General features: G+C 41.9%; 1 protein-coding gene across 2 annotated transcripts in view; it reads right to left on the bottom strand.

Annotated features, from left to right (window-relative positions):
- LOC124550864 overlaps positions 1–24,298 on the bottom strand; it is a 248,114-nt gene that overhangs the window by 86,820 nt on the left and 136,996 nt on the right. The window contains exons 4-6 of one of the 2 annotated variants that reach the window (XM_047125607.1): positions 15,323–15,490; positions 10,555–10,803; positions 6,325–6,790 (exon numbers count right to left, since the gene is read on the bottom strand). In XM_047125607.1, coding sequence (XP_046981563.1) covers positions 6,777–6,790; positions 10,555–10,803; positions 15,323–15,490 — 431 coding nt within the window. In that variant the 3' untranslated portion in view covers positions 6,325–6,776. Of the gene's footprint in view, positions 1–6,324; positions 6,791–10,554; positions 10,804–15,322; positions 15,491–24,298 lie in introns of those variants that run through there. The other variant, XM_047125606.1, reaches the window with a different exon arrangement.

A 24,298-nucleotide genomic window follows, 5' to 3' on the forward strand; every position in this document is an offset into this window, starting at 1 on the left:
TGCACTGTCATACTGATAAAAGTAACAATTTTCTCTGAACTGTTCCTCTACTGTACGCAGGACACAATGCTGTGAAATGTGTTCACATCCTTCTAAATTTAGCAATATCATAAGCATATTATAGGGACCGCGCCCCTACACTGTAACACCACCTCCTCCATACTTCACTGTTGGCATTACACATGATGACAGCTAATATTCTCCAGGCAATAGCCAAACCTCGGCTCTTGCATTGGGCTGCCAAAGGGTATAGCATGAGTCATAATTCCAAATGACTCATTTCCAGTCATTCACATTTGCTCTTTACACCACTTCAAGCATCACTTAGGCATTGACTTCACAATTTCTGCATATGAGGAGCTGTTCGACCAATGTACCCCATTATTTTTAACTCCTTACACACAGTAATTGTGCTGGATGGACTGCTGGTAGCACTTTGGAACTCAGGAGTGAGTTCTTATGCTAATATCATGACATTTTTTTTTTACAACCACCCTTCAGAATGCTCTACAGTCCCTGCCCGGCAGTAAAAGAGGTCTGCTGTTGTTCCTTTGCATTTCTACTTAGGAATCACATATCATATCACCAACAGTCAACATGAGCAGCCTTAGAAGGGTTGAAATGTCCCTTATTGATTTGTTACTCAGGTGACATCTACATCTACCTCTACATACACCACAAGCAACCGTATGGTGCATGGTAGAGCGTACCCTGTACCACATACAGGAACTAGTACATGTTCGAAGTCACTTATTTCTCCTAACCAACGCATTCTGGTGTTAATACTCACTTACTTACAACACACTGCTCCCTTCCTCCTTTTATAATGGCACGTCCACTTTACATGTCATGTAGTGGTCAATTCTGCATTATGTAGGGGTATCTGGATACTTTTGACCAGCCAGTGTCCATAAAAGTATAAATGCTTATAATAAAATATTTGTTGATGGGGTTCATGACTCCCAGGACGCTTTGTGCTCTGTCTATAAATTTGTGCTTGATTTAAGCAACAAAAAGCTGAATTGACTCCACACCTGATCTTCCAGCAGCACAAAAATTAGAAGTGGTCTTGGGGAAAAGAAGCCATGACTCACTGCAAAAGTAGCCTGCAAAGTTAAGAGGTGGTCACTGGCAATTGAAGGAGATGATGAAATACCAGAGGGCTCTGTTACTCGATATGAGAATTTTTTCACTTTCTACATCTACCCAATAAATCCCACAGATGCTCGGTAGGATTTAGGTCGTGGGGAATGGACAGGCCAATCCCTTTGCCAAATATTCTCTCATTCCGAGAGATCCTCCACCTCCGTCGATCGATGTGTTTACACCTTGACGTCGACAAAAGTGAAATCAGAGTTGAATGCACCACTGGAAAGACCCACTGGTGGAAGGACTGCAGTGTCACAATCGTGTAGACTGGTGAGTGCACCATTTCCAAAGATTTGGAGGTCAATACTCGCATGCAGCATTATGGCTCCCAACCCCTGTAACACCTGGACCACCAAAACAATCATGTTCGGCAATGTTCCCACCTCTCACCATGTGAGGGTGCATCCACAATCAGTACTCAGACTGAATCTGCTCTCATCTGAGGAGAGCACATGTCCCCACTCATTGTCGGTCCAGCCAGAGGGACACGACATAGTGGTTGTCGGGCAAAGAGACCACTCCCATGCAGTTGTCACACCACTGCTCTGCACAAGATTGTGCAGCTTGCGCTCGTGTAAAATGTGGTTGCAATTGCACTTTCTGTTTGACATGGGTTCCTTCTTGCCTGTTGCACAATGTAGTGGTCACCTGCAGCTGTTGTTTATTATAGCTGACCATCTCTCCTCTTTCAGGCAGCAGTGCCTGTTATTCAGAATGCTCGCCATGCACGTGAAACAATTCTATTAGCCATACCAAACTCCTGAGCTGCAATCATCACACATTGTCCTCCATCAGTTATTGTGGTGATTTTTGTCCCTATGAAGTCATCCAAATGTTGTCTCTGGACCATGCTGTAATGGAGAACACTACCACAATACCCTGTAACTGCTCACTGTCTTTGCCCATTCCTTCAACTTTCTTGTGTTGTGGGGCCAGCCCTTCCTGGTGCTATAGTCACACTGATCTTGTGCCATGTGACGTCCAACTTTCTGTGCATGACTGGGAGATCTCTGGCAACCAACTCCTGCACTTTCATTCATTTACACTCAGTAATTAATATGTTATGTTACTTCATCTAGCTTGCTTAAGTTTTGCAGAGCAGTGAAGTGATTCACAAAGAAGGTTTGTGTATATAATTTATAAATATTTCATGCAAATTGGTTACAGTATGAAAAACTAAATCCACCACCACTGTAAAAACAATTCCATTGCCACCTAATGGTGGATGGCAGAAATCCTTTAAATCACCTATACATATTATAAATTAATGTTCCCCACCATATTTTTGTGCCAGTATGTGAAGGCTAATCTCTGGAACTATTGTAATGATTGACACATGGTTTTTACTAACATATGCACGGATTCATGTGGAAGATAGGAAAATCTACCTCAGCCACAACTGCTATGTGTTTTTATTTTATTTCACAATGACCAGTTTCGACAGAATCTTGCTGTCATCATCAGGTCCTTGGAAAATTCTTATTGAAACAAATATATGCCATCAATAAAATGAGAACAATTTCAGCTCATAGGAAATGACACCATGTTGGCTTGTTAATCACATAAAAAAGAACGTATAAAATATCCATTGCACCAACTCTGTGGCCAGGATTGAAGGTGAAAATGTAGAAAGTGCAGTCATGGCCCAAGCACATCACAGGAAAAACTGAGCCAGCAAGCAGCCTACAGCAGTGAGCCATGAAATGAATGGTCAGTAGGTGGCACATATGTGCACATATCGATACTTCACTTTCTTGCAGAAATACACTGGAGAATCAATAATTGACACTCTTACAAAATCTACATTGGAGAATTATAACACCACGGGATCCAAAATATACCACATGATGCACGGAGTATGTGACATTCACGTATGTAGTAACTTCAGACAAATACTGCCAGCTGTAGTGTGAACAGGTAGAACACACACTGTATGCTAATCTAGAATACTGTGATGCACACCATAGAGGTGCTCACGTGAATGAAGTATTACCTCACGGACTTGAAATACATGTACAAGCAAGTCCATTCCTACAAGTCAAACAACCAGATCACCAGAAAATAGTCTGAGTGACAACAATCAGCATGCTGCGTACATTGACCATTTGTGTGACAGCTCACTCTGCCATAGGCTACTTGCCCACTCAGGTTTTCCTATGATGTGCATTTGCCATGAATGTACTCCTGAGCACGCAGTTGGTGCAATAGGTATTTTACACGCCCTTCTTAATGTGGTTGACAAGCCAGTGTAGTACTGTTTCCTATGAGCCTAAACTGCTCTCATTGGTTTGGTAGCATGAATGCATATTAATAAGAATTATCTGAAGATCTGATGATGACAGCAAGATTCTGTTGAAACTGGCCATTGTGAGTAGAATAAAAATATGAAGCAATAATGGCTACAGAAGATTTTCCTATTCACCAGTGAGAAACTGCTTCCTAAGAACATGTCCAATTGATCATCTGGGAGATTTGTAGTAGATAGACATAAGGCTATCAGCAGTAGTGGCAGGCTGGCACAAGCTATTGGTGCCAGCAGGCAGGCACAAGCTACTGCCTACTAAGTGGCTTTATTTTGTACCAAGTTGGTGCTGCAGCCAGGCAGTCAGAGTGGTGTGGTAGGTCACAGCTGCCATAACTGTGACGAGACGTCATTCCCGACACCAATTAAATATGAAACAGATAACATTCATGCCTCCTGAGAACTTTCCTGCTATGTGCTGCTTAAATCCAGTTTCCTAACACATCATTTGAATTTTAATCGTAACTCTATGCAATGCCTTGTAAACAAAATCATTACTATGCCAGACAAGTTGTCCAGCTCTATATACTTAGAACTACTCATGAGAAGCTGAAAAAGCACTCCGTCTTCAGGCCAAAAGTGGCCCATCGGGACCATCCGACCGCAGTGTCATCCTCAGCTGAGGATGCGGATAGGAGGGGCGTGGGGTCAGCACACTGCTCTCCCGGTCGCTGCGATGGTTTTCTTTGAGTGGAGCCGCTACTATTCGGTCGAGTAGCTCCTCAATTGGCATCACGAGGCTGAGTGCACCCCAAAAAATGGCAACAGCGCATAGTGACTGGATGGTCACCCATCCAAGTGCCGGCCATGCCCGACAGCGCTGAACTTCGGTGATCTCACGGGAACTGGTATATCCACTGCGGCAAGGCCGTTGCCCATGAGAAGCTGAAGTGGGTCACTAATTATAGAAATTTCCAGTGACCACTGTGTTTTAGTGGAAAATTCAAAAGTAAAACATACAAACACACTTTTTTAAACATAACTGTACTAGTAAACCAGGCAATGCCTTGCAATTGCTAAATACGTGTCAGAATTGGATATACGTCCTGAAGGCCTTCTCCCCCCTTTCTCTTCCATCTCCTTCTGTCTGCTCTCTTTGTTTATCCTCCTCCTCCTCTTCCTCCTCCCCCTCCCCCTCTCTTTCTATCCATCACCTCCTCTCCCTATCCATCTCCTCCTTACCCTTCTGTGTGTCCACCCCCACCCCCTCTGCCCATTTCTTCTTCGTCTGCAGCTCATGCTCTAGTGACTAGCATTGCTGCCCCTCGATCACAGGGTCCTGGATTCGATTCCCAGTTAGGTTGGGGATTTTCTCTGCCCAGGAACTGGGTGTTTGTGTTGTCATCATCATTTTGTCATCATCATTGGTCACAGTGGCTTGATTGAATTGTGAAAAAATTGGACTGTGTAAAAACTGGGACTTTGTATGGGTGCTGATGACAATGCAGCTGAGCACCCCACAAACCAATCATCATCATCATCATCATCATCATCATTTCTTCTGCTACCCTCTCTGACCTGGAGCCTTGTTAATTGTTATAGCCAATGAAACATTGATTGGGAATTGAAATGGCTTAAAATAAATGGGTAAATAAGTTGACATCATTGGTGTAGGGCATCTGAGGGACCTTTCCAGGAAGCATTTTGGTAACAATGTTGAACAGTGATTTGTCTTTGTATAGGAGTACAGATTATCATAAAAAGTATTTAGTAGTTGTAGTAATCATACTACTACTAACTGGAAACAACTTCAAAAATATATAAAATCTGCCACTATGAGGGCTTTATCTGAAATTAAACTGCAATATAGAGAACCACTGTGGCAGCTGTACCCATCATCTTAAGTGAATAACAACAATGTGACAGCAAAGTAAGGCTATCACTGTGTACCTATAATAGACAAACATCCTATATAAAAATTATATACAATTTGATAAGAACCTTAAATGCTGCATTATGGGCTTTTAATTTGAAAATTGCTCTAAAAGCACCCACACTACAGATTCAGCTTAAGAAGTCTGTAGATTTTAAATATGCCTCTGCATTTATGCATCTTCTCCAGCATGATGCCCTGTGCATTCATACATCTTCTACAACATGGTCACTGATGCCCTGCACATACAGTATGGGGAATGGGGTGGGGGCTATGCACTGTTGTGCCATCCATGGTCTGTTTTGGCATTTTTGTCTTGCTATAAAATTATGTAGTGTTCTTTTATCCTAGCCGTTATCTCTTAAAGGGAGTCATAGTTTTTGCAGTTCCACTTCAATTGGCCTGTGTCACTATTTCTAGAGGATAGGATGAAACAGCATATAAGTTTGGCACTGGCCTTGTAGTAAATATGCCACCCTGGTGGAGGCCCATTTCTACAGAGGTGAAAACACTCATCCCTGTAACAACATCACAGTGCAGTCACATACACATAAAAGTTTTATGTCTTATGTCTTAAGAAGTGTGATCTTAAAAGCGTTGGCCTGTTTATAGCCCAATTACTACGTCAGGTGTCAGCTACATACCTTCTGCATCTGTTTGTGGATAGGACTATCATGTTTCAAATATCTTCAAATCTTCCTTTACACTATTAGATACATACATGATCACTGTGCAGAGTGCAATTGCAGTACCAGCAAACTTTTGTTTGCTAACAAAATATCTATCAATACAAATACACATACACATGAACAATTCGATAAGTTTTTTCACTCAACAAAGATTTGATAAAAAATATTCACAAAATGCTTCATTATTGGGAAAAACCAAGTGCAATTAATAACTGGGAGCTTCCGTCTCAAAGGAAGATTTTTTTGCTTTCATTTTGCTTATTCAAACATGAGTGAGGCATTGTCAGGGCTACTCTAATTCAAACAAACACTTTTCATCCAGACAGGTTTTTATTGACTTCAAAATGTGACATTTACATTTGATAGGTAACAGAAAACATGCACACTGGCACGAATTATTAGATGCAAACTTAGCAATATTTTTCTCAAAAATATTAAAGCCATAATATTTTGCTTTTGTTTGTACTGAAAATTCTTTAAAATATAAAAAAATGCACAGAAGCAGTGATCGGATTGAAAGATCTATATGCCACATAATTTATGCGTACATGTTTTATATTTTGTGTTGGTCTTAGCTCCACATTTTTGCCCAATAAATTTGATTATTATTACTCTCAAAATTATGGTGGCTTCAAAAATGATATTAAATATGACGTAAAAAGTATATAGAAAGTCCAATCCGAACACAAAGAGTACTGTGGATTGTTTTCTGTATGTTTTTTAAAGATTTGATGCAGTTGATATCTTCCTTTTCTTATCTTTTTTAGCGGATGTGAGCTGAAACAACAGAAATGTTAGAATATTAACAGCACATCACACATAGGTAGGCAAGGTAAGAAAACGTGTACATGAATGCATTTCAAAAGTGAATGTTTGCTCTGTTTTTCAATATGTAGCCTACTGTTATCTTTTGAAAATTCCAAATAAAAAATTTAAAAATGTAAAAAAGAGAAATATTTTAATATAATTTCTTGATAAAAAATTGGGAATAATTAAGAGCAGTAAAAATGCACTTAAAGTTTCTGCCATCTGTATTAGCTGCTGAAATTATGGCATTCATATGCATTATAACTAATTCATGCCTGTTTGTCTATCACACAGTATACGTGTTAAAAGAGTGAAACTCAAACAAACTCAAAACACAAAATCAGACACTGTGTGCTATTGCAGAGTAAACAAAAAGTGCGCATTAAATATAGGTCATTTAAATGAAACTGATAAACCAAGGCAAGACCAAAAATTAAAATAGGTACAGAAACAATAAGTAGAACATGAAACAAATAAAAATCACAAAACAAAATAAAACACATAACAAAAACAAAACATACAAGAAATTTACAAAAACAAAACATACAAGTAGTATAATGTTTTACCTAAGATTTGAAACAGTCTATATGCTTTGGCTTCTCTAGACAACCATGTTCAATTCTAGAAAGACTATTGTAGCACAGACAGAAAGGCACTTGTGTTTCAGTAGATGTTTTGTATCACAAGAACCTCATTCCAACAGTGCAAAGAGAACACTTGTTTACACTCAGTTCCTAATGTTGCATGCAGTGTTTATCTTTGTGATGACGTAAGGAAATTTTTGCTTTCAACTATGAAAACTAAAACTGATATAGATGTAGTGAAGCAACATTCCTTTTTTCCAGTCACAGATGGAACTCAAATATTCTACAAGAGTTGTGAATTTGCAGGTTTTTGTTTTGGCAATGTCATTTAAAATGCTTGCCATTCTTCATGCTAATAGTAAAGTACTATGTACAAGAAGGAAGTGCATGTTCAGTGTATATAGCAAATTTTAACATGTAACTGAATTAATCTGAGGCCACAGTCGTGTTGTGGGACAATGCAAAGCCCCCAAAGATTGCCAGTGATATACATACTAAAAATAACGTAAAATGTTATTGATTGGCTTGAGAACATCTAGAAGGATTTCACAAACATTTATACATAGCATTGAAAGGAGTTTGCGATTCTACCTTAGCCGTCTCTTGTCTCACCTGAGATATTGTTTATTTAGTAGTATTTTTTTAACAACAGTTTAGCCATTGCTATTTGTGTATGCTTCTCTTTATGCACTGCATAACAATAAACATATTTACTTTTCTTTACAAATCATTCACATTGAGAAAACTGCTAAATGTTTCAACATTAACTCTTGGGGAATAATCTTTATTTTGCTATTTTTTCATTGAAATTGAAAATTTGTATCATGGTGTTTTCCCCAATTGTTTCGCATACAGAAATATCCCCAGTGATATTTAGTAACCATTAATTATTTTGTCTGTATTCAGACCTTTCATTACAGTTGCTTATCATTTGTTTAAGAAGCTGGTTCTTAAGGGTATGATGCACACCTATCGTTTAATCTTCTCCATGGAAGAATGCTCTGTTACTTGCATTATCTATTGAAATCTCTGTATGGCTTTTTTAAGGGATTCTAATGAGTATTGCATAGCATCTGATGAGTACAGTCTTTCCTTGGCACCTACCCTATTGTATTTTCTTCATCTAAACCTAACACTTCCCTAGAACACTAGATCATTTCTGAAAAGAAATGACTTGTAGTATTTTTTACATAATTCAGAAAAGTCAATGCTGATGTATGATTGAAAAATTTGAAGGTGGGATAGATTGAACAGCCAGGTTGCATCAAACAAAACTTCATGCATACACGCAACTGCTGTTTCCTGTCACATGCCGCACCACAGTCAACTCGTGACTGGGAGGCGAACAGGAGAAGCAAACATAAACAGAGAACATGGAAGCAGACTGTTCAACCTCCTCACCAGCTGGTGTGCGATGGCGTGTTTTCACTGGTGACCCCACGTGCTTCTGCTGGATGTGTACTATGAGAAAATGAGGTGGTGTCTGGGACCAATGCATCTATGGTGATGAGGAGGGGGTAGGGAGGATGGGAGAGGGATGTGAGAGAGGTGAGAGAAGTAACAGAGCATCAGATTAAAGTAACCTGTGATGTGGTGTGATCTACTGGAAGGCTGACATGCCATCACTTGCTCAGGTCTTCATAGCTGACATCTGTCTTGATTTGTACAAAATTTCTTCCGATTTGTTCATGATGACTTGAATTTGCTTAAAAAGTTTAGGAAGAATTCAGTTCAGCACAAATATATTTGTTACTACTAATATGTGGCATAGCAAGTATCACAGCTACATATCATCTAATGTCATTGGGCTATATGTATTATGTGGAAGTGCTGTATGTTTTCAGTTTTTTTTTTTTGCTTTAGAGTGTCTGGATAAATATATCTTCATGTTAGTGTATATTTTGATGAGGACACTTCACTGTTGTCGTTATTTTGTTTATAAAGACATGTTGACTAGGAGAAAATAAAAATGTGGGAGAAGGCCTGCACAACGGAAAGTTAATTCACTTTGAGAGTCAAAAGTATAACACTGAGCCATTAGGAGACATTTTATAGTCTCCTGGACTTCTCACATGAGCTGACTTGCTAGGTTTAAAAGAGAAGTGCTTTACTTGACAGCAGATTATGCTCTGCAATCTTGTGTTAGTGCCGGATCAGTATTGTGTCGTAAGCTAAAAGCCAAACTTAGCTATGTCATCTCTCATGTAATAATTGCAAATATAGAGCTATCCAGGTTGTGTTATGTATTCTACAGTGCAGTTTCCAATCAGCATAGCTTTTGGTTAGTATCAAAATTGTTAATTAAGGGAGAATAGTGTACTTGGTACCATCTACTATGAAGGACAACAGTTGGATAATATATCGATTGAGCATAAAAAGAAGGAAGGAGACCAGCTATGGTTTAACACTCTTTCAGCAATGACGTTATTAGAGATGGAGCACAGGTGATTGAGGAATCATGGGGAAAGAAGTCAGCTATGTGCTTTCCAAGGGTGTTATCCTGGCATTTGCAATACAAGTGTTTGGATGGCCAGATGAGGATCTGGACCACTGCCTTACCGAGTGCAAATCCAGTGTCTTAGCACTTAACTTGGTTTAAGCACATGAATCTGATGCAGTGGTTTATCACTGGCACTGTCACTTTATGATTAGGGAATCTGTTTGCTGAACATAATCACAGCCTGGGAACTGGAACAATTCACTCAGAACAAAAGGTGTGATACAGTCAGAGAAGCTATCCTGCTGTTCCACAACAACACTTGCTAACATGCCATTCAGCACACAACAGATGTCCTTCACACATTATGCTTTGAGGTGTTTGACTGATACCGCTTTAGTCTCGGCCGAGAAAAAATCCCTGTCTGGCCACCAGTTGCACACTGAATGAACTGATTAGATAGATTCAGGGTCAGCATATTATGAAGGTGATTTACAAGTGCTTGATTTGGATCCAGTTTGAGAACAGTGAAGTGTGCTCATGTGTGTGTGTGTGTGTGTGTGTGTGTGTGTGTGTGTGTGTGTTTGTGTGTGTGTTGTGTGTGTGTGTTTTAGAGAGAATCTGTGCTTAGAGGACGGAATGCGCACGCCGCTCGATATGGCTCGAAACGGTGACCTCGACTATCTCAGGGCTGGCCAGGCGTAAGCGCTCACCGAAGGGCCGGATGGGGTGCTTGTACCACAGGTAGGTCCTCTTGACGGGGGACAGGTAGCTGTCACGCAGGTAGAAGGGCGTCTTGGGCCAGAGCCAGTTGTAGGGCGACTCGTAGGGCCGCAGGTGTGGGTAGTCCCACCACCAGGGGTCTCGCGTGATGCGGGACAGTGGCAGTGTCGTCAGCGGCTCGAACAGCTCAGACAGGGGTCGCCGCACCAGGCTGCCGCCCCGGCTGTAGATCGGCTGGCCTGCAACAAGACAAGTACTTAACGGTGAGGTGTGCATGAATGTCAGATAACGATAATAAACTGAGTACCCAAAAGTCACTGGAAGGGGTGTCCCATTTGAAGATGTGCTGTGTACATCATGTAAATATTGTGGGTATGGCCGGACATTTATGTATCTGAGCAGTCTGCTATAGACAGGTGTGTAGTAGTAAAAATACTGCGCGGTGCAAGTCTTTCAGTTGGACACCAGGTCAGCGACCTGTGTGTCCCTGAGCAGATGCCATACGGCATCCATCAAAGCACTAACCGGGCCTGACGCTTAACTTCACTGATCAGATGGAAATTTGCGTTTCCAATGCAGCAAGGCTGTTGGCGTCACAGGTGTATAGTGACCATTGCAGCACAGCACGGTGTAACTGACTGTGAAAAAGGGATGATAAGCAATGTAAGACACACAGCATATCACAGATTACACAAGAATTTTGGTTTTCATTGTGAGCAGTGTCTGGAGGGGATCTCCTACCTTTTCTTCTCCCTAACGTTTATCTCACCTAGTTTGGGTTCATTATGTCAGAATTTTGGGAATTTTATTTTATTATGAGTACTTAACTCTGTGGTGAGATGACCTACCTGGTGCCACTTTTGTTGAGGTAACCTAAGCTTTGTTCTATGAGTTATCTTATTTTAACTGTTTGTGTAACATGTTCCTGGACGCAGAAATTGGGGACCACACACAGGCTGGCCAGTGTACCAGTCCACGGTCGTTAATGCTCTGCAGACTCGATTTGTCTTGCAGGCTAGTGCGCTGCATGTTATGCTATACAAGCAGGCCAAGATGGATTTCCTTCATCTACGTCTACGAGGTGCACTACAAAAGTAATGATGCAGATTTTTTAATCTACTAGTTTTTATTTTTTTTCCAACATAAATATTGCCCCCTTGAAAGTAATTCCATTTGGCAGCTATACACTGGCGGAATCATTATCACCAGTCTTGAAGGCTTCGAGTAGTAGGTCACATTCTTTTAAATGTTGTGCAGAGTCTCAAAATGACGTCTTTTTAAGACTTTTTCCAATTCAGGGAAAAGAAAAAATTCGCAAGGACTCAGATCAGGTGAATAAGGGGCACGTGAAAGAACTGGAATGCCTTTTGAGGTCAAAAATTCCGAGAAGGAAGTGGTTGTGTGACATGGGGCGTTATCATGATGCAGCATCCGCATGTCTGCAATGTACGGGCTCCCTCGATTCGCCCTTTTCCTGAGCCTTTCGCAGACATATTTGTAAAACACTTCGTTGACAATTTGTCGTGGAAGAACAGTCTGATCACGCACTCGTTCGACGTTTTCGTCGGTTTTTGAAATTGAAGATGTCACTGAGCGAGGTTTGTTTACAATGTGTTCTCGGCCTTCCAAAAATGATCTGTGCCAGCGAAATGATGTGACTTGGTAAGGAATGTTCCCCACACACGAGTGTTTCAACTTTTCAAAGGTCACCCTCGTGCATTCCACGAGTTTAAAACAAAACTGGATGGCATAACGTTGCTCTGAATTTCGCTCTTCCATTTTTGTAACATACAACAAAAACACAACTTCGCTGATGGTGCTCTGAAAAATCACGTGATGGGTGTACGGAACCGAAAATCGGGCTGAGCATCTGGAAGGGATGAACACAACAGTCTACACAAGTAGAACAACACAGTGTTGCCAGATCTCTGACAGTGTTGGTAGTATCATTACCTTTGTCATACGCCTTGTAAACTCTCCAAACCAATCTAAGGTACACAGAAGAAGATACTTATCACTGTACCATGTATGGAGATTGTCATTAAGTTTTAATTGTCACTTCGGAAAAAAAATTGCATAAATTACTTTTTATTTGTAGTCACGTTTATACAGTCCTGATACACACTGAAATGAACGACGCCACAGTACAATAGAACGCTGGTGGAGGGTCCAAAACAAAATGGCGCGGCCTATTGGCGTATAGTATGTTAAGTGATTTTCTACATTTCAAGGGGAACAACGCAGTAACAATAGATGCCGAGTTGGTGGAAGTGTAAGGCAATAATGCACCACCCTATGACACAGTTGTTAGGTCACGCAGACACTTCCATTCTGAATGACGCAGAACGAAGTGGCGTGTCATATCTCTGTGAAGAAATGTCAGTCGTAACAGGGTAGACGCACTGAAGACGGGCGCATCACTATCTGGGTGGTAGTGTAAGAAGTTAAAATCAATCATCAATCAGTTTCCAACACCTTGCACGACATTCTGAGTGCGATAAAAGGTCGCCACCCGCTGGGTTTCGCGACTGCCGATATGGAGTTCCTGGCAGTAGTTGGCAGCACAATGCACCTAACATGAGAAACGTATGTTTCTGGGGTGTCCGTATACTTTTGATCACATAGTGTGTATTATGCTGTTAAAGACCAAATTGTCATAGGAGCATTATTACCAAAATCTCTTGATGGGGTTAGAGTGGCTGTCAATACGAAGCGTCATGGGAAGTTGTATGAGGCTGCGTATTTTTCGACGACAATGTCCCATGACACAGTCACACATGCTGCTTCTTTGGGTTATAAAATTTTGCCTCGAGCTCATATTCTTCTAACATGGCAGCCAGTGACTTCTTCCCCTTTCCTAGGACGAAGAGGCCATTGCACTGCAGACATTTACACAAATGCTCATTGTGTAAATGTAATTTTTGAAGAGGAAAGTTTCAAAATGGCTCTGAGCACTATGCGACTTAACTTCTGAGGTCATCAGTCGCCTAGAACTTAGAACTAATTAAACCTAACTAACCTAAGGACATCACACACATCCATGCCCGAGGCAGGATTCGAACCTGCGACCGTAGCGGTCTCTCGGTTCCAGACTGTAGCGCCTAGAACCGCACGGCCACTCCGGGCGGCAGGAAAGTTTCCCAAACAGCAAAACAGTAGCTGTCTACAACCGAGGTCTCCACCCAGTCACCCATCGTTGTGACACATTTATCGCATTGGAATCTGAACAAGAAGAGAAGAAATCACACTATCACCAAATTTCATGGACACAGAGCTTGATTCTTTCCAAGAGATAATTGAAACTTCATGACTATCTCTAGTACATATGTGTGCACACCTTTTCTGGACAGGCAAGGCAGTTCCAGCCTGTTGGGAAATCTGTGTACGAGGACTGTCCAAAAAATTCCGCAACATTCGTAATTTTGCGCCAATGGTGTGTTGCAGAGAAATGCAGTTGGCATCCCTGCACATGCCTATGTTTAATGTGTATCTGTGGAAGTTTCATTGTTGTATGTGTATCAGTTATTGATCAGTGCTGTATTGAGTAGATCGTTTTGTCTCAGAGTCTGCGAATTTCGAGACGGCAGAGTTAGAGGAGCAACGCGTCTGCATTAAATTTTGTGTGGAACTCAAGGAAACCATTGCAGGGTCACACCAAATGATGCATGTAACGAGTGCGTAACCCATACTCAGTGTTACGAATAATTCACACGAGTTTGGAAATTTGTGGTAAGGTCTTATGGGACCAAACTGCTGAGGTCATCAGTCCCTAAGCTTACGCACTACGTAATCTAACTTAAACTAACTTACGCTAAGAACAATACACACACCCATGCCCGGGGGAGGACTCGACTCGAACCCCCGACGGGGGGAGCCGCGAGTTAAAAATGACCGGACGAAAGTTAAAGATGACACTTGTTCAGGACGCCCCTCGACGTCTACCGACGACGCACATGTCAGGAACGTCAGCGAAATTGTGCGTGCCAATCGAAGACAGACTGTCTGAGAGACTGCAGAAGAATGAAACATTTCAGTTGGATCACGTCATGAAATCCTGACAGTGCATCGTGGAATGCATCGTGTTGCCGCCAATTTCGTCCCACGGCTCATGAGTAGAGACCAGAAAGACTTTCGCCTCGCAATCTGTGGAGAGCTTTTGGATCACGCAAATGAGAACGAGATCCTCCTTAAGAGAATCATAACTGGCGATAAGGTGTGGTTCTACGGTTATGATGATGAGACCAAGGTTCAGTTTTCACAGTCGGTCGGGAAAGGTTCACCACAACCAAAAAAAGATTGTCAGATCAAATGTCAAAGCCATGGTGATAGCCTTCTTTGACTTTGAAGGGTTAGTTCATCATGAATTCGTGCCACAGCTCAGTCTACGTTTTCTTGATGCATTGCAAAAAACTCCTCAAGATACATTCGGAGGGTGTTTCCTTCAATGCTACAAGAAATAAAAGTGGGTGTTAGTACATATAGGGACCACTCTTCACTCTCATATTGATGACAGCATCATTTCAGACTGGAGGTAAAGATTAATCATTTAATACCCGTTATATGATGAACATCTCCACCAAATTTTGATGAATATCTGACTGGTGCTTTGTGGTGTAAAACCTTCCCTTTCTGTCAGTGTGCGTGGAAAGAGCAGGAGTGGCCCCAGAAATGAACCGTGTGGAACATCAGCAGTGATTTTTCCCTGTACATATGAAGATTCATCGTGAGAAGTGTGGTTCTGTGAGGTGGTATACGTACCTGCATAGTTGTAGCCGAGCGTCTTTCCGCCTTCTGGCGTGGGCGTGTACTCTCGAGCGGGGGTGGACCGCACGGTCGCAGGAGATGGCCCCCTGAGTGGGTACAGTTTGTCCAGTGCCCACATGCGGTCCAGGTAGTCACTCAGCGCCTTGGGGGACGACCACGGTCCTGCGGGAATGCATCACACAGAAATGTCACTCTAGTGCTCTCCCATATAAAAAATGTGCCCAGCTCTGCCAACAGGTCCCCTCAGAGCCAGCATTGATATTGATGGTTGTTCTTTTATAGAACATCTGGACAAGACGATTCATTACATTATGGCACAGAACGAAACTCACCTGGGATAGATGATCAAACCTGTACAAATCATGACACACTTTGAGAACAACTTTTGGAATAAAATATAGGTTCCACAAAATCTGTTCTAAAATAAAATAAAATCACATTATATAGCATGGTTGGCTGAGAAGCCCTGAGGGGTAGGTTCGCTCACCTATTTGGAACTGATTTTCTTTCTCTGCATACAATGATGCCTTTCCTTTGCGATGTACGAGAATTCTGTCTAAAGTGTATCTGTGTTGTGTAGATTACTGCAAATGGTGTGTGTATAGTTTGGTTTGATGTTTGCGTTACTTTACAATGAATGAAGCGAGAGGGTGAAAGCCAGTACCTACTTCTGTCCAATAGCACTAAGGGGTCTACTGAACTAACATCCCTATCTGAGGGACAGTTCAACCCAACAGCATCACTCTGGGAAGTTTTGGATCTTATACTACCACCTCCTTTTGCAGGCCAGTCATTATAGGTGAAAATTTCTTCCATCATTAAGAATCGAACCGTCTACCTTTGAGCTGAGCACCATGGCAGTAGCTTGCATAAGCTATGGAAGTGGGTAAAATTTTTTACTGACATCCTGCAACCTAGGTTAGTCCTTTAAAGATTATATCACGTACGTCAATACAGCTTCCATTAGACTTAACCATGAAAATGAGAATTCAGAGTTGAAAGAGAAGACAGGCAGCGCGACCTGATATCAGCAAAATTATTCTTAACAGTGCTATAGGTAGAAATCAGATATTTAAAAATAATCCGAGAGATTTTCTATATGATTATAATTGGGTAGTTTGTAGACAAATTGAGATGTTGTAAGGTGCCTGAGTGTACGTCTAACCTGGAACATATGCAAACAGCTCCGACCATGGCTGATGTCGTCTTGAAAGATTGGTGTATCCACAGGACATTCATCATGAAGATGTAGAGGGAGGGACAACATGTGGTAATAGAGAATGTCGAAATAAACATCTTCGTTCATGCTGATGATCAATGAGTGGCCTAGACTGTGGTATGAAAAAAATTCCCAAAATACCACAGAACACCTCCAGCCAGACTACATCCTCCAAAGACTGTAGGATGAACGCCTCAGTCTGCCATAGGAGCACTGAGCGTGTTCCATCAGATGGAAAGAGGCAAAATTGTGAATCACAAGACGACAATACACCCTCCCCCCCCTCTCCAGTCAGCTACTGTCCAGATTCAAGATGTGTAGCTTTGGCGCCTCAGTGAGCAAAATTCTTTTGAGGGGCAACCATCTCCAAATAACAATTGCGTGGCTTTCCATTCCCAATGTTCATTTGGAAACAGATTGAGCTAGACCTGCATTCAGCAACATTATTATCAGGTTCGAAACTGATTGTCGCTGACAACGTGTAACGCCCATTCTGGTACTTATCAGTCAGGGTCTATTCATGACCACTGTCTTCTAAGCCATATTACATGACTGTGAATGGTATACCATCACTTGTAGACACTGTAGACATTCTGTGTTGATACATTGACAAATTGGACAACTTCATTCATGGTGTTGGTCATGGTCACGTCCAAACACAATACCTCCATCTTGTCATCTGTCATGTTCCTAAGTCAACCCATCTTACTGTGCTGATTACACACAACTTACTGGCACACACAAAGCAATTCGCTGCCGTGACTTAGGTCTGAGTTGGAGGGTCACATGACCATCTTGCACCATTTCTGCATCACCTACAGTGCTTTAGTGCAACTTTTTGTTCTTTTAAAGTGGTGACTAATATTTTGTCTTGTGAACTTGTGTATTAACTCGTTAAGAACGAAATTAGATAGTGATGTATCGAGCAGAGAGTACTCATTTCGCGTCAGGGAGTGGAGCAGTTCAGTTGTCATGCGATTGGGATGACATCAGACCTGGTACTGCCTGTCAATGTGACAGTGGAATGCAGGTGGGGGAGACGTGTGGCATCACCATAGCTGATCAAGGAACAGATGGTGGGTTTTTGACACTTGTCACACACCATCCCTGAAGCTCTGAACACAATGGGTATTTCACATGCCGTAGTGTATACAGTCTACCATGAGATTCCGGGGTACTGCCTCCATCAGGGTAAGATGCCACTGGGAAAAAACGTTTTTATGACGCTTCTTTCCAGAACAAACCCCTCGCTATGCGATTCAGAAGTTGTTCCCAAACATGCCTACATCTGCTCTCCAGAAGCCACAGGTTGCAGAGATTACCACAATTGGGGAACGCCACCACTGGATGGTCGGTGCAAAAAGTGGACCTTCATGCACCCTGATGGCAAACCAAATAAGGCAGAGCACCATACTTGCCCTCAGTGTACGTTCAGGTAGGTTGAGGATGCATTCTCGTGTGGGGGATGGTTACACGGGATGAAACTGGTCTCCAGATACCTCTACCACCATCCCTCACAGGGGATGAAACGGGAAACTACTGTCAGTCGTGAGTATCTGTTGTTTCGCTTACTACATCCTACGACAGATCCACTACTCACTTCCTCTCCAGGTGCAGATCCGAGGGCGTGTCTAGATATCACGTCCTCTTCCCCCCCCCCCCCCCCCCCCCCCAAAGCCATTTGGGTAACAGCGATTTCTGTCTATACCAATTTTATTTGCCAGTTGACTTTCAGAAAATGAAGTAGCACGAAAACTGACACGAAAATGGCAAACAATTTCAGAAATTACAAGCTACATTCAAAGAGGATGCTATTCCATGTCTAGTCCTCGTGGAAAGGCTTGTTATCTGACTGCTTGCAGAAAACATTCCAGCCAAGGAAAGACGCCTAGTCCCAGGCTGAACACATCCGCTGCTAAGAACAAATCCGACACGGTTCGTGAGCCCACAGGCAAGGCAGAAATGGAAACTCTCTCCGCTTAAAGAGTAACGATAAAAAGAACATTATTTCATTCGTTTGAACACTCAAATAGCCACGCAGTTATTTTGTGAAATACGACTTTGTCAAAGGTGTGAGAGGTTGTTGCTGTTATAGTTCTTAAATCAACTGTGCAGCTCTTGTACTTCCCAAATATTCCGAAATGCAGTTTCTTGTTTGTAATTTAAAGTGATGTACCAAATGCAGAATATATTAACAAATTATTATTGTTATTACTATTATATGAAAAGATTTTGCATATTTTATTGTACACTACTGGCCATTAAAATTGCTACATCAAGAAGAAATGCAGATGATAAACGGGTATTCATTGTACAAATATATTATACTAGAACTGACATGTGATTACATTCTCACGCAATTTGGGTGCAGGGATCCTGAGAAATCAGTACCCAGAACAACCACCTATGGCCGCAATAACGGCATTGATACTCCTGCGTATTGAATCAAACAGAGCTTGGATGGCGTGTACAGGTACAGCTGCCCATGCAGCTTCAACACGATTCCACAGTTCATCAAGAGTAGTGACCGGCGTATTGTGACGAGCCAGTTGCTCGGCCACCATTGACCAGACGTTTTCAGTTGGTGAGAGATCTGGAGAATGTGCTGGCCAGGGCAGCAGTCGAACATTTTCTGTATCCAGAAAGGCCTTTACAGGACTTGCAACATGCGGTCGTGCATTATCCTACTGAAATGTAGGGTATCGCAGGGATCGAATGAAGGGTAGAGCCACGGGTCGTAACACATCTGAAATGTAACGTCCACTGTTCAAAGTGCCGTCAATGCGAACAAGAGGTGACCGAGACGTGTAACCAATGGCACCCCATACCATCACGCCGGGTGATACGCCAGCATGGCGATGACGAATACACGCTTCAAATGTGCGTTCACCGCGATGTCGCCAAACACGAATGCGACCATCATGATGCTGTAATCAGAACCTGGATTCATCCGAAAACATGACGTTTTGCCATTCGTGCACCCAGGTTCGTCGTTGAGCACACAATCGCAGACGCTCCTGTCTGTGATGCAGCGTCAAGGGTAACCGCAGCCATGGTCTCCGAGCTGATAGTCCATGCTGCTGCAAACGTCGTCGAACTGTTCGTGCAGACGGTTGTTGTCTTGCAAACATGCGGATAAGATGCCTGTCATCTCGACTGCTAGTCATACGAGGCCGTTGGGATCCAGCACGACATTACCCTCCTGAACCCACTGATTCCATATTCTGCTAACAGTCATTGGATCTCGACCAACGCGAGCAGCAATGTCGCTATACGATAAACCGCAATCGCGATAGGCTACAATCCGACCTTTACCAAAGTCGGAAACGTGATGGTTTGCATTTCTACTCCTTACACTAGGCATCACAAACAACGTTTCACCAGGCAACGCAGTTTGTGTATGAGAAATCGGTTGGAAACTTTCCTCGTGTCAGCATGTTGTAGGTGTCGCCACCGGCGCCAACCTTGTGTGAATGCTCTGAAAAGCTAAATATTTGCATATCACAGCATCTTCTTCCTGTCGGTTAAATTTCGCGTCTGTAGCACGTCATCTTCGTGGTCTAGCAATTTTAATGGCCAGTAGTGTAATTAAACAGTTAATTATTATTATTATTATTATTATTATTATTAGTATTATTGGAGATGATCAAAAAATTTCGTTTCGAAAGCCGCACAGTCCAGAATCGGTATACCAATCTTGCAAAAGGGCCGTGAACACTGAGGAAATCATTCCACCGACGCACCAGGTGAAGATGTCCGTCTGGTAAGACACCGTGTCCGGCTTCGTGTAGAAATCAGTAACTGTCTGCTGCACACACTCATCCGACAGCAAACGTCGACCTTTAAAGGCCCATTTTTAAGGGACCACAGCGTTACAATAGCATGGGGGGAGATCTGGGATATAGAGCAGGTGCTCGAGACTCCCCCTTGAGCTGGCGTAACTTCTGCATCACGACATTTGCGAAATGAGGGACGTGCGTTATCATGAGGCAGCAACACCGTTCCACATTGGTGGTTTTCGACAGACATGCTGTCCCTTGTACAGTCTTAATTCTCCGACGGATGTCTATCGATGTTTGCCGTGCGACAATCAAGAAACGTATAACAGCACGTGTGTCGTGTTTGGACGCATTTGGTAATAACGTCGCCATAGTTCATGTCTCCGCGTTTACCGCACGCATGTCTGAAAGACACGACTTCCACACTAATGCCTTGCCTCTATGTTGGTGTTTGTATACCCGCATCGGATTCGCACTGCGTTGCCTATTTGCTGCAGCAAAGCCCTCAAATTGAAATTATCTGATCGACACTTATAAAATTCTCTTCATCTGTGATACGTTAAAAGTGGGAGTTATGTCAGTTAATATTGAGGAGGAGGGGGTGGGGGGGAGGGAAGAGAGACATTAACAGTCTGTGCGCCCGCCCCCCCCTCCTTTCCCCCGCCAACCAATGGCCTTCTTCCCTCTCCCCAAGAACTGAATCCTGGATCCACGCCTGTCGACCCCAAATTGTGTAAGACTCAGTGGGCGAACAGGGTTTTGGGGCTTTCAGAATTTTAAATTTTAATGTGGTTCCGAAGGGACGAATTGAAAAAAAAAAAAAATGGTTGAAATGGCTCTGAGCACTATGGGACTTAACTTCTGAGGTCATCAGTCCCCTAGAACTTAAAACTGCTAAAACCTTACTAACCTAAGGACATCACAAACATCTATGCCCGAGGCAGGATTCGAACCTGCGACTGTAGCGGTCGCGCGGTTACAGACTGTAGCGCCTAGAACCGCTCGGTCACATTGGCCGGCGGACGAATTAAACAGCGAAAGTTTTGCATAAATGAAGAAATTCAAGAGTAAGTTGCAAATACAAATTATTTACAATATTTAGTGTTTTACTAGAAGTTATCTGCGGCATCTGCAACTGGCTGACAAATGAAGCGCAGGAGTTAGCCATTTTGGGTGGTAATTGTAAACAGCAAACCTTGCCAGCGGCAGTACTGCAAACTCATTTTTTACTACGCGTCCAACCAACACTCGAAATGCAGCTACATAAGCTTGAAAGCCCCTAGTGAAGCGAAAAGGTATCTAATAAAGAAATGAATATTAGTATGTGATGGCGTAACAGTTCCTGCACAGTAACCCTGAACATCTATAACCGTCTCTGAGAAAAACAGTTTCTAAAAGCTAAATAAAAAATACCTAAGTAAAATATGCATTATCAACGTTTCACTGACTAGAGTCCAATATCCGGCTCTGAAGTTAAAGACATCGGGGGTAAGTATGATACGTGAAAATAAGACGTTATGGATGAATGATGCTGTGAAAGAGGTTGACCACGGTATGTCTGAAGCTGTACTTTTCGCATGGGGCGGCAAAATCCCTGCAGATGCTTTGGTGCGCCCCGCAGAAATGACGTTATATTTATACTATTGAGCTCATGTATTGGATACCAATGGAGAAGGTATGTGAGCAGTAGCACGTTTCTGTATTTACACGTATAAGTTGTTTGAAAGATTGTAAGTTACACTAAATGTAGAAAAAAGTGAGTTAGGGACGTAAGTGATGTCTATTGTCAGTATTTAAAGCTAAATGTGGACCATGAATGTCCTAGTCGCAGCGACACGGAGAAAGGTGGGCTATTGTCATCTTATTCCGAAGGAATAGAAAGAAAGAGAATAATAGAAATAAAATTTTAATCTTCTGACGATCAAAAATTTGTGGAAGTGATGTTGAACTTGGGAAATTTCTATAACAAATGAAAATATTGTGCAAAGTGAAGGAAACTGCGTAAAAGGTAAAACAAGAGGAATCTCCCTTTTTTTTTATTTTTCAAAGGAGGCAGTGTTTGTTGAATTTTACGTTGTTTGAAATCGTAATAACGAGGTTCGTCAGTATTACCTGTAAATTACGCCTGTCAGGAAACTAAATGCAATCTAAGAAATACAGTTTTTACATCGTGACAGTGTGTAATTATTTAGATGAATTTTTTGTGTGTTGGCATAATTTTCCTGGAAAAATAAAGAAAAAAGTTAATGAAGTACCTTTTGCACAGTACACCTTTGCGGTAAGGTATCATCTTTAAACCAGATTAATTCACTGACTGAAAACACACATTTGATACATATTGTTTAAAATAATATTTTTTTTGAGTTTCTGCACAACTTCCGAGAACACGTATCAACAAAGATATATTTTATGCTACTTGACCGTGTAGTTGACTGTGTTTTGCGATACTCTCTGGCGTTCTGAAGAAGCATATTTCATATTACAGCTGCTGGTTTGAAAGTATTATCGTAACACAGATGGCAAATGAAATGATGAGCATTCGTCGAGTGATAGAAAGAGGTATATGTACTAGCATTATATTTTCTTTCCCTATTGATCCCTGCGCACTTTTAGGTTCAGTACTAATCTGTTGCTTACTGCAGCAAGTTTCAGAATATTAAACCTGGACTGCAATTTTCAAGTTAGTGTAGTAAGTACTTCCTCGAAAGGAACGTGCGCGCATTGGACCTAGATAGATTGTAGATCGTGCAAGAGTGCTCATGTACCAGATTAGTTCGCCGACGTTTTGGTGCCTCGTGGATTCCATACCATGACGTGCCACCGTGGGATGCTACGCGTTACAGGTACGTGTTTTGAAATAAACTGCTGACTAATGTATGTGAAACGGTCATCAATCATAGTCGACTGCAAGTGAAGCAAGAGGAAGCAGCCTCTGGAATGTGCAGTACAAATATTTTATTCACTACAGAATCCTCATACAATTCTAGAAGTGATTGGATAACCATTTCTTTGGGATGTAATAAGCGTTCTGCGTTACCTAAGAATTTTAGTTCTTGTCGCACTACACGTCTCGAAACCAGAGCAATTTCTTTGCATAAAATTATGGCAATTTTAGTGTCTTGTCCCCCTCCAACCTTCTGGATAGATATCTTCAGACGCCCATGGTAACGGTATGCAGTAGTTTATCTTGCAGTGGAAATCAAATGACCGATGAATAATGTTTCTGAAGAAACTCTTCAATAGAGTAGAGTGAGGTGGTCTACAGAAAGTTTATCAGTTCACTCTTCGTTTACACTAGATTACCCACAAGTTTCAGTCCTCAGTCGTAGATTTTCTTGTCACGTGTCGAATCTTGCACCTCTGGCAATGAATTGTATCCTGAAAAATGCCACGTTGCATGTACTCATACAATGACTGGCAAGTCATTCCAAACGTGAAAGGAAGGCAAGAGCATACCACATCCAACACGACCATGCTTAGTAAAGCCCTGTGCCAAACTTGACAACAACGTTACTTCCCAAAACCTATTTAAATGCTCTTGTAGGCTGTTGAATAGATGTGTACCCATTCCTTTCTGTACTAATTTCAAACCTTTGAAGTTTTTTGAAAAATGGGTTTTAGTCCTAGTATTGTAATTACACTTCAAGAAGAATGTAATAATTCCAATCCCAAAGAAAGCAGGCGTTGACAGATGTGAAAATTACCGAACTATCAGTTTAATAACTCACAGCTGCAAAATACCAACGCGAATTCTTTACAGACGAATGGAAAAACTGGTAGAAGCTGACCTCGGGGAAGATCAGTTTGGATTCCGTAGAAATGTTGGAACACGTGAGGCACTACTGACCCTACGACTTATCTTAGAAGAAAGATTAAGGAAAGGCAAACCTACGTTTCTAGCATTTGTAAACTTAGAGAAAGTTTTTGACAATGTTGACTGGAATACTCTCTTTCAAATTCTAAAGGTGGTAG

The sequence above is a fragment of the Schistocerca americana genome, chromosome 9 (assembly GCF_021461395.2).
Source record: "Schistocerca americana isolate TAMUIC-IGC-003095 chromosome 9, iqSchAmer2.1, whole genome shotgun sequence".
Taxonomy (NCBI): Eukaryota; Metazoa; Arthropoda; class Insecta; order Orthoptera; family Acrididae; genus Schistocerca; species Schistocerca americana.